The sequence below is a fragment of the Melozone crissalis genome, unplaced genomic scaffold (genome assembly GCF_028551555.1).
Source record: "Melozone crissalis strain CALT ecotype California unplaced genomic scaffold, PUWL_Pcris_2 ptg000017l_1, whole genome shotgun sequence".
Taxonomy (NCBI): Eukaryota; Metazoa; Chordata; class Aves; order Passeriformes; family Passerellidae; genus Melozone; species Melozone crissalis.
Window position 1 is genome coordinate 7414814 of NW_026535795.1, and position 14127 is coordinate 7428940.

At 61.8% G+C, this 14127-nt stretch overlaps 2 protein-coding genes across 2 annotated transcripts; both read left to right on the forward strand.

Moving 5' to 3' along the window:
- The first annotated feature begins 207 nt into the window (after positions 1-207).
- CCM2L (CCM2 like scaffold protein) lies at positions 208-3583 on the forward strand. Its single transcript, XM_054274675.1, has 10 exons — positions 208-287; positions 548-715; positions 990-1073; positions 1164-1347; positions 1650-2101; positions 2181-2316; positions 2440-2503; positions 2676-2823; positions 3005-3143; positions 3309-3583. Exons 1-10 carry the CDS (start codon positions 258-260, stop codon positions 3581-3583), a joined length of 1680 nt encoding a protein of 559 aa, XP_054130650.1. The 5' UTR covers positions 208-257.
- A 3057-nt stretch (positions 3584-6640) lies between these two features.
- HCK (HCK proto-oncogene, Src family tyrosine kinase) lies at positions 6641-13687 on the forward strand. The gene is made up of 12 exons (XM_054274462.1): positions 6641-6769; positions 7165-7207; positions 7466-7565; positions 7711-7809; positions 7939-8042; positions 8477-8626; positions 9009-9161; positions 9464-9646; positions 10062-10138; positions 12406-12559; positions 12772-12903; positions 13485-13687. Exons 1-12 carry the CDS (start codon positions 6641-6643, stop codon positions 13685-13687), a joined length of 1527 nt encoding a protein of 508 aa, XP_054130437.1.
- Positions 13688-14127: the final 440 nt, after the last annotated feature.

Below are 14127 nucleotides of genomic sequence, written 5' to 3' on the forward strand. Positions count from 1 at the left end.
TTCAGCTCCTGCTTCTGCCCAAGGAACAGCTCAGCCCCTATCCCAGTGCCAGTCCTGTCCCAGTCCCAGTGCCAGCCCAGTCCCAGTCCCAGTCCCAGTCTCAGTGCCAGCCCAGCCCAGCCCGGCCCAGCCCAGTCCCAGCACCCCCCAGGAGAGGCAGGAACTCACATCCCAGCGATCCTGGTGGAGTTTCCGACACAGGAAAGCGCCGCGGCGCCGAGCGGGGCAGAGGGGCGGCCGCAGCACCGCGTCCTGCCATGGACAGCGAGGCCAAGAAGGGGAAGAAGGTGCGTGGGGCTGGGGCTGGGGTCCAGGGGGCGGCCAGGAGGGGGGAGAGAGTGCCATGCCCAGGTTTGAGAGGCCCCGCACCCCTCCCACAGCACGGCGGGGAGAATGGAGCCACCCAAACAGAGCGAAGGGCCAGCAGAGAGGTGCTCAGCTGTTACCCCCCCCATCCCCCCGGGTGCTGGGTGCCACGGACCCCGTGTGTGGGGGCCAGGGTTGGGTGCCCGGTGCTGAGCCGTCCCCGTGCCCGTTCCCCTGCCAGGGTTTCGTGTCGCCCATCAAGCGGCTGGTTTTCCCCAAGGCGGCGCGGAGGGCAGCGCTCCGCAGCAGCGTCTACCGGCGCCCGCTGCACTCCGTGCCCCTCTACCCCCCCGACTACCTGATCGACCCCCAGATCCTGCTGCACGACTACGTGGAGAAGGAGGTGAAGGTAAAGGGATGCCCGAAAGTGCCCGGGGTCACTGCTTGCTTGAGGTGGGGTTATGAGGCCACCACACGGTGCTGAGATCCACACACAGAGTGGCCAGAAGGGTCTGGGTCCCCTCCCTGCCCAGGCAAACACCCAGGGAGGAGGAGGGTGCGCTGGCGGTGCGGGGAGGAACCCCTAAGTGCAGGGTCTCCCCGAACCCCAGGAAGATGTGTCCTGACCTTGGGGCCATGCCCCAGCCTCCCCAAGCTGCCCTGGGCTTCCCCCCCCCCCCCAGTTTTTAGGCCATCTGACATGGGTGACATCGTCCCTGAACCCCTCCAGCCGGGATGAGGTGCTGCAGCTGCTGGACACGGCCAGGGTAAGAGGGGTCCCCACTCCCCAGAGGGTGGGCACGGGGTACCCCACCCTGCCGGGTGCCCCACGCAGCCCCCGCGCTCTGTCCGTGCAGCAGCTGAAGGAGCTGCCGCTGCAGACCACGCCGGAGCAGGACAGCATCCTCAGCCTCTCGGCGCGCTGCCTGCTGCTCACCTGGCGCGACAACGAGGAGCTCATCCTGCGAATCCCCACACACGAGATCGCAGCCGCCTCCTACCTGCGCGACGATGCCCTGCACCTCCTCATCCTCAAAACCGGTGCGGGGGTCCGGCCGGGGGCCGCCAGCCGAGCCCCGAGGGGCTGTGAGGGGCTGGAGATGGGTGTCAGAGTCTATCAGGGCGGCAAAATCCCGCCCTGTGTCCCTGCCTTGGTGTGTCCCATCCTCTCCTACATACCGAGCACCGGAGGGGTGTCCCCAGCCCACTGAGGTTCCCACATCCCCATCCCTCCGCATCCCCCTGGGCAGGTGGGACAGGGAGGCCGGGGCAGGGGCTGGGGACCCGGCAGGGTGGGCAGCGCAGTCCTCCGCCCTGACGCCCTGTCTGTCCCCGCTCCCCAGGCCTGGGAGTGGACCCGGTCCCCGCCGGGGCGCACCCCGAGGCGGCCCCGGCCGGTTTGCCCGAGGCGTTTCCCGCAGAGAAGCGAGCGGGGGGCTCGTGGCCGGAGGGGCGGCTCGGGGGCGCGATGGAGCGGCGGCACACCATCTGCAGCCTGGACTGGCGGGCGGCGCGGGGCGGGCAGGAGGCCCGGCAGGGCGGCAGCCTGGAGCGGCGGCGGGGCGGCAGCTGGGAGCGGCGGCAGCGCGGGCGGCCCTCGGGCAGCTGGGAGCGGCGGCAGCAGTGCGGCGGCAGCTGGGAGCGGCGGCGGGCCGGCACCGCCGGCGGCAGCTGGGAGCGCGGCACCGGCTTCGGCAGCTGGGAGCGGCGGCACGCCGGCAGCAACCCCCTGGACCCCCAGGAGCCCTGCCCGGACGCTTACTCCAACCTCATCATCCTCGCCGTGCCCAACAGGGTGAGCGGGCCCGGCGTGTGCCGCCCACCGGGTCTCGCCCACCCAGCGGCGCTCACTGCCCGCCGCCCTTCCCCTGCAGGATGCTGGGGAGGAGTCCTGTGCCCTCATCTGCCAGGTGTTCCAGATCATCTACGGCGACCAGAGCATCGAGTGCGTGGACAGAGCCGGGTACCACTACACCTCCACACCCACACGGCCCTGGCTCTCCAGCAGGAGTGAGTGGATGCAGACAGGAGTGGGAACATTAAGGGGAGTGTCATGGGGCACACGGGTGGGGGTACATGGACACATGATGGGGGGTTTGTCTCTGCTATGAGGTCTCTGCTCTCGCTCCCCAGGCGAGAGCTGCCGCACAGATGGGACATATGGCTACGATGCTGACTACAGCTGCTGCAGCTCCTTGTGAGTCTGACTCCCCCAGGGTGCCCCTGGGTGGGTACCCCTGCCCTTGGTTGGGTGCCAGTCCCACTGCAATGATGCCCCAGCCCCATGTGATGGTCGGTGCTGTGCAGTGGGCGGGGAGCAGCTGGGCACACTGGGTGTACAGGGACACACTGACCCGTGTTCTCCCCAGCAATGGCTCCCACGAGACCTTTGAGGCGTATTACAGCGGCACCTCCTCGCCCTCCTTCCACCGCTCCCACCACAGCCTGGCCACCGCCTGCAGTGGCAGTGACCAGAGCGGCGCAGGGCTGGAGCAGCTGCAGGACTACATGGTGACGGTGAGGGCACAAGGATGGGCACAGGGACAAGCAGCAGGCCAGCAGTGCCAGCAGCTGGGGCAGGGGAGGAGGCTGGTGTGAGCTCCCTGTGCCAGAGAGCAGCAGTGGGACACAGGGTGGGGGGCTGGGGGCTGTGTGCTGCTGATGTCCCCAAGCCAAACCCGTCCCTGTGTCACCCCAGCTGCGCAACAAGCTGTCACCACAGGAGATCCAGCAGTTTGCCATCCTGCTCCGTGAGTACCGGCTGGGCACGCCGGTGCAGGAATACTGCACGGAGCTCCTGCGCCTCTACGGGGACCGCAGGAAGTTCCTCCTCCTGGGTGAGTGTCTGCAGCCACCCTGTGTCACCCTGGTGATGTCTGTGCATCCCCTGGGGACACAGGGCTGGCGCTTCAGGGGATGTCAGGACCCTGCTACTTACTGGGGCGGGATGGGACAAACCAGTAGGGCTGAGCAGCCTCCAAGGCTTACAGTGCTTCTGACAGGAATGAGGCCCTTCATCCCTGACCAAGACATCGGGTACTTTGAGACCTTCCTGGAGAGCATCGGGATCCGGGAGGGCGGGATCCTCACCGACAGCTTCGGCCGCATCAAGCGCAGCATGAGCAACACGTCGGCCTCGGCCGTGCGCAGCTACGACAGCTGGTCCCTGCGCTCCGAGAGCGAGTCCTTCAACCGCATCATCACCGACATCACTCACGACATTGAGGCCCTGGCACGGGATGAGGAGGAGGAGGAGGAAGAGGACAACTACCTGTGAGCCAGTGCCAAGAACCAGCTGTGCTCTCTCTGCTGGCTGATGCGGTGCTGCACCTCCAGGAGCGGCCTCAGCAGGTGCCCAGCTCTGCCCCTGAACCAGGGAGGGTGAATTTGTCACCGTGGGAGGGGACAGGTCTCTGCACTGCCCTGTCAGCTCTTGTTGAGACTGTTGGAATCACAGGGCAGCTGTGGGGGAGACACATGTGCTGTAATTTCTGCAGATTTCAATTAAATGCTGGGGCTGGAACAGAGCAGGTTCTTCCCCCGGGAAAGGCCCTGCCAGAGTGCAGGGGTTGCTGTGGTGTCGGGTGAGCTGGGGCAGGGGGCTGCTGGGCTGGGCTGGGCACCTGCCCACTCACTCCAGTGTCACCTGGAGGTCACCACCAGTGTCAGGGTGCTGCCGGCTGTTCCTGGCTAGCTCCAGGGGATGCTCAGAGCAATGGAGGGGGTCAGCATGAATGTGCTGGGAGAGGAAAGGGCTGGTGGCCGCAGCTGGCCCGCTGCTGCCTGCGACGCTTGTGCGACACTGGTCCGGCTGCGGGCTGCGGGTGTTTCACAAAAGGAAGTTCCTGCCCGGGCCCGGCTTCCTACGGTCCCGCCCTGCAGCCCCTCCGCCGCCGGGGGACCGGGCCGTGCTCCCGCCGCCCCATGGACCTCAGCTGATGTTCCCTGGCCGCCGTCCCCGAGCCGATTCTCCCTGGTCACTGCACCCCAACAACCCACGGTTGCTGGCCCTTGGCTGATGGCCCCGAGCCAACATTCCCTGGCCCAATGTCCCTTGGTGGGGACAGCGGGACAGCGCTGCAGCCCCAGGGTGGTGTGCGGGCAGGAGGCGCTGGGGCTACCGGAGCGACTTATTTTTTCTACAAAAAATATTTACATATGCAAACCCTCATGAGGTGTGGCGCTCTCCCACCCTGGCTGCTTCCTCCAAACGCGAGCAGCCCCTGGCCAGGGTCACACAGAGCCGTGGATGCCCTTGCCGATGCTGCCTCCATCCCGAATTCAGGGGCTGTCCGGGCAATCCAGAAGAAAGGCTGGAGCACTGCGGGGCTGGGTAGGGCACCGAGGGGAGCTTCGGCAGGGGAATACCGGGGCCAGCAGGGACACTACAAAGCCAGGGATACCCGGACCTCTCTGAGCTGTGCCTCACAAAGCCAGTCCCAGGCACCCTTGTGTGTCCTGCACTCCCTCATGTCCTGCACCCCACCACGGATGCTCAGGGCTTTCTTTCCTCCTTCCTGGGACAGACCCAGGCTGAGGCCGTGTCCTGTGCTCCCCCCGTGCCCCCGCCGTTCATGGCCCTGCACCAGGCGGGGAAACCTCCTGGGGTGCGGGACCCAAACCCGTCCGGTGTCCCGGGGACGGCAGACGGACACGCGGGCTCTGGCATCGGTCGGGGGTCCCTGAGGGCAGCGGGATCACGCAGGGCTGTGATGTCCCTAAGGGTGCTGTTCGTGGCATGGTGATCCCCGCTCACAGCCCGGCCCGGGAGGCACCGGCCGCACCCGCCCCGTCGGAGTCGGGGGCGTGGCCGTACCGGGAGGGGCGTGGCGGTACCGGGAGGGGCGTGGCCGTACCGGGCAGGCGGCGGGAGAGCAGCGGGGCAGAGCGGAGCGGCGGCGGCAGCCCGGGCTCCGGGACGGGGACTGGGAGCGGGACCGGCGGCGGGGACGTGCCCCAGGACGGCAGCGAAGGTGAGAGCCCCGGGATCCGAACTGTGCGCGGAGCCCCGAGGGCGGCGAGGGAGCCCCGCGACCGGTCCCGCGCAGCCCGGTGGGGCCGACCCCGCGCCGGGCCGGTCCCGGTCAGAGCGGCGGACCCTGGGTGACCGGGATGAGGCGATGGCCGGGAATCTCAGGGGTCCCGGTGCAGCCCCGGCTGGTCACAGTGCAGCCCCCACGAGGGGGTCCCTGCCCGTGGCTTTGCAGGCGCTGTCGGGGACCGAAGGCACGGGCAAGGGCAGGGGGCTGCGGGCAGCCTTGCTCCGGGAACGAGGGACACCCTCATCCAACCTGGTTCTCCTGGCTGGGGACACCGCATGAGCCCTGGGACCTGGCTCTCCAGGGTGGGACACATCAGGAATGCCAGCTATGCCACAGGAGCCAGGGAAATGACCCTTGGACTGTGCGGGGTGTTTGTGCTCTGTAGGGCTGGATGGAGTGGGACGGGAACAGCAAATACCTGCATGGTGATGGTGATGGTGTGAGCCATGTCTGAGTTTCACTGGGCACCTTGGGTTTGCCGGGATGGATCTGGCACAGTCCCCAGCCTGTGCCCAGTGAGGGAGATGAGCTGTCCTGGCTGCCACTGCTGCTCTGCTCTGCCCTCTGGAGCAGGGCTGACCCAGGGAAAGGCAAGGAATGACCATGGGCTGATGTTCCTCAAGAGCTGTGCTGTGCACATCGAGGGTTCAGCCCTGAGCTTCCTCCTTCACTATCACCACCAGCACCTTCTGCTTTCTCTGCACCCAGGTCTCCCTGGCCAAGGGAAGTACATTTGCAAGGGGTTTACCACTCTTGCTGCCTCTTGCAGCTTTTTTTTCCCACTGAATTTCTTGGGGTACTGGAGAAGGTTGAGCATTTGCCTTTGCCCTGGACTGGCAGTTTGGGGCAGCTCCTACCCAGCAGAGATCAGGGAAGCACAGTGTGGAGTCACCTATGGTGATGGGGGTGCTGTGTGGGGACCCCCAAGCTGCAGCAGGGCTCACCATGATCAGGGCTCCTCTGTGCAGGAGATGCTGAGTGTGACTGCTGCCGTGGTGCCCCGTGCCTGCACCCTGTCCTGCATCCCCCAAGGGCAGGGAAGCTGCTCCATGGCTGCTGCTCTTGTCTCCCCAAACTTCACCTCCAATGGCATCTCCAGGAGTTCCCTTTTCCTCTGGAGTGTCACAGGGCACCCCAGTGCCCTGCAGCTGTGGGAGGAGCAGAGTTTCCCTGTCACAGCAGAGCACTGGGGCCCTGTGCTGTGGGAGCTGATGGGAATGGGCTGGACTGGGGCTGGAGCGGGGCTTTCACCTCTGTTGCAATGGCCTCACTTCCCCTTCCTTGGCTGCAGCATGGGTTGTGTGAGGTCAAAGGAAGCTGGTGGCCAAGAGAAGATAACAAAAACTGACCCTGATCCTGATCCTGGCCCCACCATCCAGCAGGGCCACTATGTGAGAGACCCCACGGCCACCAACAAGAGGGTGAGTGATGAGAGATTTCGGGGCTGAGCTGTCACAGGGGGTTCAGGCCCTCTCCTCAGCAGTGCCACCAGCACTGAGAGTGAGACAGCTGAGGGCACTGGCAGTGCCTGTGCTCCAGGACAGGGACTGGGCTATGGGTGGGAGCCCAGGCCACACTGAGACAAAGCACAGAGTGGACCTGATGGGAATCCAGGAATTATGGAGAAAGGGAGAGAAAAGGAAGGTGTTGGGAGGGGGTGGAGATGCTGGTGCTGGGTGGGCTGTGTCAAGTGGTGCTGGTGCTGCCCCTTGGGTGCCCTCCTGCTCCTGCCATTGCTGTTGGGGCCACGACCCCCCATGGGAAATTGGTCTCTGCCCCCTGTGATGTCACTCTGTGGTTTTGTTGCACTTTCCAGAACACCAATGTCCCCAGCATGGCTGTGCCCCTGCCCGAGGATGGTAGGTACAAGGGGGCTGCAAGGGGGTGCAGGGGGTGGGAGTGTGTGGGGGCAGCATGGCCAGATCCTCTCTGACCTGGGCGTGAGCACATCCTGGAGGGATGGGAGCTCTGGGCTCCCGTGAGGGGCCAGATGTGACACAATGGAGGTGCTGGGGCTGTGGGGGTCCTGGCCAATGTCCTGGCCAGAGTTCATGGCAGGAGTGGCTGGCACCCCATCCCAGCACGGGGAGGGTGCCCAGGGAGCTCCCTTGCTGCAGGCCCGGGGGACAGCGTGGTGCTGGCACTCTACGACTACGAGGCCATGAACGCTGGGGACCTCAGCTTCCAGCAGGGCGAGCGCATGAAGGTCCTGGAGAAGTAAGTGCTGCTGGAGACCCCTGTTCAGGATCTCCTGATGGCTTCTGTGGCCCTGATGGGATTTTCTTCTGGAATTTGCCCTGGAGGAGCTGCTGGTGCCCAGCTCCATGTGCCAGGAGCCAATCCAATGTCACTTCTGCCACAGGTCAGGGGAATGGTGGCGAGCACGGTCGCTGGCGACAGGACGTGAAGGCTTCATCCCCAGCAACTACGTTGCCCAAGACAACTCGCTGGAGACAGAGGAGTGAGTCCATCCCTGTGTGCCAGATCCTGTCCCCATGCTGTCCCACCCCTTCCCACTGCCACTGTCCCTGCTCCTGCCTCCTGTCCTGCCGCAATCCAGCATTCCTGGCTTCCCTTGGCTCTGCTGCAGGTGGTTTTTCAAGGATGTCAGCAGGAAGGATGCTGAGCGGCAGCTCCTTGGCCCTGGGAACATGATTGGCTCCTTCATGATCAGGGACAGCGAGACAACAAAAGGTGTGAGGGGTGTCCATGGCACAGTGCTGGGGAACAGCTGCCCCAAGGGCTGCCCTCATTCCCCTTTTCCTGGAAGACGAGCTCCCTCCCCAGCCCTGGGGATGTGCTGTGCTGCAGGGAGGGACTGGGGGACCCATGCTCTGCCTGGAGGTGCCCCTGCAATGGCCTGTGGTGCTGGCACATGTCCAAATCCCACTGCAGGGATGGGGGATGTGTCCCTTTGGGGCTGCTTTGGGTGTTTGGGTGCTGGCCTGGGGCTGAAGGGATGGTGGCAGCACAGTGGCACGGGTGCTGCTGAAGGGATGGTGGCAGCACAGTGGGGTGGGCGCTGCTGGCTCTGCTGGCGATGCTCTGTGCAGCCGGGATGGCCGGGAGCAGCAGCAGGAATGTTCGTGGGATTCTCCCGGGGAGGTGCCAGCTGTCCCCTCCCGCAGGCTCCTACTCGCTCTCGGTGCGGGACGCGGACGAGCTGCGGGGCGGGGCAGTGAAGCATTACAAGATCCGGACCCTGGACAGCGGCGGCTTCTACATCTCCCCTCGGAACAACTTCAACACGCTGCAGGAGCTGGTGCAGCACTACAAGGGTGAGCCCTGGGGTGCCCGGCTCCCCTTCCCAAACCGGGCTTTGTCCCTGAGCCAAGCAGCTGGGGATGTGCAGAGGCTGAGGGGCTCCTGCCCATCACCCCTGGGCTCTGACTGCAACAGGCAGTGACTTCCAGACCCTCCCCTATTGCCATCAAGCAGTGACTTCCAGACCTTCCCCTATTGCCATCATGCAGTGACTTCCAGACCTTCCCCTATTGCCATCATGCAGTCTGTTCCATGCCTTCCCCCATTGCCGTGGCTGCTGCTGGCTGTCACAGCTGTGGTGCTGGTGTCCCTGCACACCCACGGTGGCCAGAGCTCCCCTTGAAGGACAGTGTGGCAGTGGGACAGGCTGGCTGATGGCCCTGGATGCTCCCCCAGGTCAGAGCGATGGGCTGTGCCAGAGGCTCACCCACCCGTGCCGAGTGCCCAAACCACAGAAGCCCTGGGAGAAAGACGCCTGGGAGATCCCTCGGGAGTCCCTGAGCCTGGAGAGGAAGCTGGGAGCTGGGCAGTTCGGAGAAGTGTGGATGGGTGAGAGTCAGGGGGAGGTGGCTGGGAGGATGATGAAGGTGGTGGTAAAGGAGGAAGGGTGGGGGATGTGTGAGAAGGTAGAGGGATGGTGGAGTGGAAGAGGCAGGGAGGGAGAGAAGCAGAGAGACATGGAGGTGACCCTGCCTTGGTGCAGGGCCTGGTTGGGACTGGGCATGTGGGGACAGCCCTGGGCTGTGTGTGGCCTCCAGCCTTCCCACAGCAGCTCAGCAGGGCTGGGACTGTGGCTCCAAAGCGCAGGGCTCCCAGGGCAGTGTGGGAATGCTCTGTTGTGCCACCCCCAGCCACCTACAACAAGCACACCAAGGTGGCAGTGAAGACCATGAAGCCGGGCAGCATGTCTGTGGAAGCTTTCCTGGAGGAGGCAAACCTGATGAAGACTCTGCAGCACGACAAGCTGGTGAAGCTGCACGCAGTGGTCACCAGGGAGGAGCCCATCTTCATCATCACCGAATTCATGGAGAAAGGTGCAGTCTGCATCCTGAGGGATGTCTGTGGGCACTCGGGTTCCTGGGATGGTGCAGGATCAATCCCTTCCACATCCCCAGGCTCGGCTGTGGGCTCTGCACCACTCCCAGGGCTTTGGGAGCAGTTTCTGCTCCTGCCACAGCTCTGGGGCAGGGTGCTGGGAGAGGGGATGTGGTGACAGCACTGGGAGAGGAGGGACACCTAAGAGGGGACAGATGAGAACAAGCACTCTGCAAGGCAGAGGGAGCCTGCACTGCTGCTCTCCCCTCGGCCTCTCCACGGGAGTGGGATGGGGATCAAGTGTGTTTCCAGAGTCTCCTTGTCCTGCTTGTCTCCTTGGGACCCTGTGCCACCCTAAGGGTGGGTGCAGGCTCCAGCTAAACCAACAGCCCTGGCACCTTTCCCTGCCTGCAGGGAGCTTGCTGGATTTCCTGAAGAGCGATGAGGGGAACAAGCTGCCGCTGCCGAAGCTGATCGACTTCTCTGCCCAGGTGAGGAAGGAGGAGACCTTCCCTAGCTCTGAGTGCCCCTTGCTCCCCTGAAAAAGGGTGAGTGAGGAGCCTGGGAGCTCACCTGGAGCTTGTGCAGGGCCAGCCAGGAGCTGCTGTGAGCAATGCTGGGGATGCTGTGAGGTTTCCTGTGGGCAGCCACTGCCTGCTCACCATCCCCATCCCGCTGACCTCACAGGAGCAGGGCTGTGGGAAAGGAGAAGTGGCAGCTTCCCCCTCACCACACCAATATCTGCAGCACTCAGCTAGCCCACCTGCACCTGAGCAGTGCACAGCAGAGCTGCACACATCCTGGAGAGGATTGGCTGCTGACTTCTGTGTTTGCCATGGTTCCTGTAGCCCTCACAGCCCATGGGCGACTCTGCTTTGTGGAGAAAGTGGGGATGAGGATGGGGCTTAATTCCACAGCTCACAATTGCAAATGTGCTGGTGCTGGTGGCCCAAGCAAGCTCAGGGCAATGTTATCAATTTCTATAATTGATAACTATTTATACTGGTAACTATAATTTCTAATTTGCTGCTGCTGTGACAGTTACCTGCAAACCTTACCTGCATACTTGGCCAAAGCTCCACAAACCCAGCATGGCCACACACCCACCTCACCCCCAGCACTGCTTCAGGACAGCACCTTCACACACACACACACACGGTGGTGTGAAGCCCTGTGGGTTTACAGGAATCCTGCAGCACGATCCTGTGTGCTCCCAATACCCGAGGGGCTGAGCCAGGCACGGTTCCCAGTGTCCTGGAGGGAGGACAGCAGGCTGTGTTGTCCCAGGGGAATGCCCATGGGAGGGCTGTGGTTCAATAGGGTCACAGAGGGCTGTCACAGCAGGGGAAGGCAGCTGGAGAGGCAGGAGGACTCACAGATAATTATTTCAGGGATATTTTCAGGAGCTGACTTTGAGTGCAGCAGAACAGGATGTCAAACACCTCACTCCATGTGCAACCATTTACACAACCACTGAGCCCCTGCTGCTTCTGCAGTGGCCCTGGGTGAGGAGTGAACCCAGGGACCCTTTATGCTGAGCTCAAATATTTCACAGAGGCACCTGAGCAATAGAAAATCCAGGATGGGAACCCTGTGGGCTGAGACCAGGTCACTGGCTGCTGGAGCTGGCTGTGCTGGGGTCTGTGCATCAGCTGTGCTCTCCTGCACCATCTGCTCTCAGCAAGCTGCCTCCTGCCAGCCCCAGCTCGGCCCATGGCTCTGAGGAGCTGCTGGAGCAGCTCTGGGGAGAGCAGAGGCTGAAGGGCTGTCACAGGCAGGCAGCAGCCTGGCCCCTGGGCTGGGGCTGAGTCACTGCGGGCAGAAATGCATCTGTGGTCATGGAAATGATCCTTCCGCTCTTGCCTGGCTACTTCTGTATTTAGTGGGGAGAGCTCTGTGGGAGCTGCACCTCACCCACAGCTTGTGTGGGTGTGATAAGGAGGGGGGATCTCCCCTCTGGCTGCTCCTGCCCCTTCACATTCTGGACTCTGGTATGGGATAACAGGGCAGCTTTGGGGTTTGGTTGCGCACACACCAGATCACCTCTGCCTGATCAGGCTGAGACCTGCACACACAGCACTGAGTACAGGGACTTCAGAAGGCACAGGGGTGAGGGGGGATTGTCAGGGGCCATCACAGCCATCCTGTCCCCAGGCACAGGTGACTCTTCAGAAACTAATCTGGAAGAGCTCAGGCATCTTCCCCTATGCTTTTGTGCCCTGTCTAAGGAAGCTCTGGAATGCTGACCCTCGCTGCAGCAATTAGTGAGCCACTGTGGGTGGATTTGGAGACTGGTCTCATGTCTTCCCTGAGTAGGAAATTATTTGTTCCTCCTCTACATCCTCATGGCTGTGGGTGAAGCCCACTTACACCTTGCCCTGCAAACACTCACAGCCTCTGGTGATCACAGGTGTCATGTTGGGCTGCTCACCCAAACCCCAACTTCTTCTGTAGGGGATTTCCTGCTTGGAGAGCAGCTTCCAGACAGGAAAGTCACAGAATGGTTTGGGTTGGAAGGAACCTTAAAGCTCATCTCATTCCAACCCCTTGCTATGGGCAGGGACACTTTCCACTAGACCAGGTTGCTCCAAGCCCTGTCCAGCCTGACCTTGAACACTTCCAGGGATGGGACGTCCATCTCTTGCCTCCTTTCACCCTTTTCTGAGTGCTGGCCAGAAGCAGTTGGCTTCTCTGGTGCTGAGGGGGTGTGTGTTATTTCAAGCAGCCCGTTTGCATTTGCCCTGTTCCCCTGTGGCAGATTGCAGAAGGAATGGCTTTTATTGAGAAGAGGAACTACATCCACAGAGACCTGAGAGCCGCCAACATCCTGGTGTCAGCAGTGCTGGTGTGCAAGATTGCAGACTTTGGGCTGGCCAGGGTCATCGAGGACACCGAGTACACAGCCCGGGAAGGTGCTGGGGGTGACAGCTTGGGGGGTTCCCTTGCCCCCATGGTGTCCTGACCCTGGGAGGGATGTGCTGGGTACATGGGCAGAGGGAAGCTCCTCTCATTTGCATCACTTCACTTGTTCCTCTTCTGTTTGTTTCTTGTTCCCCATATTTCACCACCCATTTCTCAGCAGTTGAGGTTGGGCTCATGATTCCCATTGGATCTCTTTGCCCAGGTGCCAAGTTTCCCATTAAATGGACTGCACCAGAAGCCATCAACTATGGATCTTTCACTATAAAATCAGATGTCTGGTCCTTTGGGGTCCTCCTGACTGAGATCATTACCTATGGACGCATCCCCTACCCAGGTAAGGAGCTGAAATGCCTCCTCTAATCTGATTCCAAAAGACATTCCACCTTCTGGGCCCCATGCATGTGACCTGAGCTTCTCCAGCTCCATGGGAAAACCTTGTAAATCCTTATCATTAGGGACCACCCTGTATTTTATACTAATAATCATTTTGGTACCTCTTTTCAATGGGGAATTACTCTGTAAATGCTACCACAAATGGGCCATAGTGGATCTGGGGTGGCACAACAGGCTGTTCTGAGGAGCAGTTCTGCCCTCACACTGACTTTTCATTGGAAGCAATGGCTCATCACAGACTTAGCATTTGAATTTATACAAAGTGATTTTAATTTATACAAAGTGATTATAAACCCCATCTGTCCTGGGACACAAAACTCCATCCTGCAATAACCCAGCATCTCCTTTGTCCACGTTTCCCTGACCAGGAGCAGCAGTTCCCCCTTCCCAGCCCCTCTAACCAATGTTTTCCCTTCCTGGAAACATTGCCCAAAGGGAGAGAAGTTTTGGGTTTGGGGATTTTATGACTTTCAAAGACAGCAGTGATAAAGCAGGTGATGTTCTCCTGTCCCTGTTTTCCAGGGATGTCCAGTGTGGAGGTGATCAGGGCTCTGGAGCGTGGCTACCGGATGCCCCGCACAGATAACTGCCCCGAGGAGCTCTATGACATCATGATGAGGTGCTGGAAGATCAAACCCGAGGATCGCCCCACTTTTGAATACATACAGAGTGTTCTGGAGGATTTCTTCACTGCCACAGAAAGCCAGTACCAGCAGGAGCCCTAGCACGGGATGCTTGGGGCGGACACTGCCAGCTCTTCCCTGTCTCACCTGTGCCCTGCCTTCCCTGCCAGCCTGGCCCAGGAACCTCAGCCTTGCTGGAGAGGCTGGGCTGGAGCAGCACATGATGGAGGGAGAAGAGACGTGGCCACACCTTGTGCCTTTCCCAGGAGCCTGAATGCCCCTGGGGCAGTGGCTCCAGGAAGTGCTGGCTGGACAGTGGTGCCCAGACCCCAGGAGGATGGACAGGGATGGGGCCAGGCCTGCTTTTGCTGCAAGGGAAAGCCCAGATCAGTATTTTATTTTCTGAGATTTTATCATGTTGTTCTGCAGAAGTAGGTGCCTTAGGTGCTGGCTTTGGAGAAATGCCCTGCAGTGCCTGTGCTCCCTGTGATTGATCCCAAGGGATTCCTCTAAGGCACACTGCACTGCAGTCCCAGGGCTCA

Coding starts and splice junctions, on each gene's coding strand:
- CCM2L (XM_054274675.1), top strand. CDS start 258: ATGGACAGCGAGGCCAAGAAGGGGAAGAAG. Junction 716..989: donor ACGTGGAGAAGGAGGTGAAG/GTAAAGGGATGC, acceptor CCCCCCCCCCAG/TTTTTAGGCCATCTGACATG. Junction 1,348..1,649: donor CCTCCTCATCCTCAAAACCG/GTGCGGGGGTCC, acceptor CCCGCTCCCCAG/GCCTGGGAGTGGACCCGGTC.
- HCK (XM_054274462.1), top strand. CDS start 6,641: ATGGGTTGTGTGAGGTCAAAGGAAGCTGGTGGCCAAGAGAAGATAACA. Junction 8,627..9,008: donor GCTGGTGCAGCACTACAAGG/GTGAGCCCTGGG, acceptor ATGCTCCCCCAG/GTCAGAGCGATGGGCTGTGC. Junction 9,162..9,463: donor GTTCGGAGAAGTGTGGATGG/GTGAGAGTCAGG, acceptor TGCCACCCCCAG/CCACCTACAACAAGCACACC.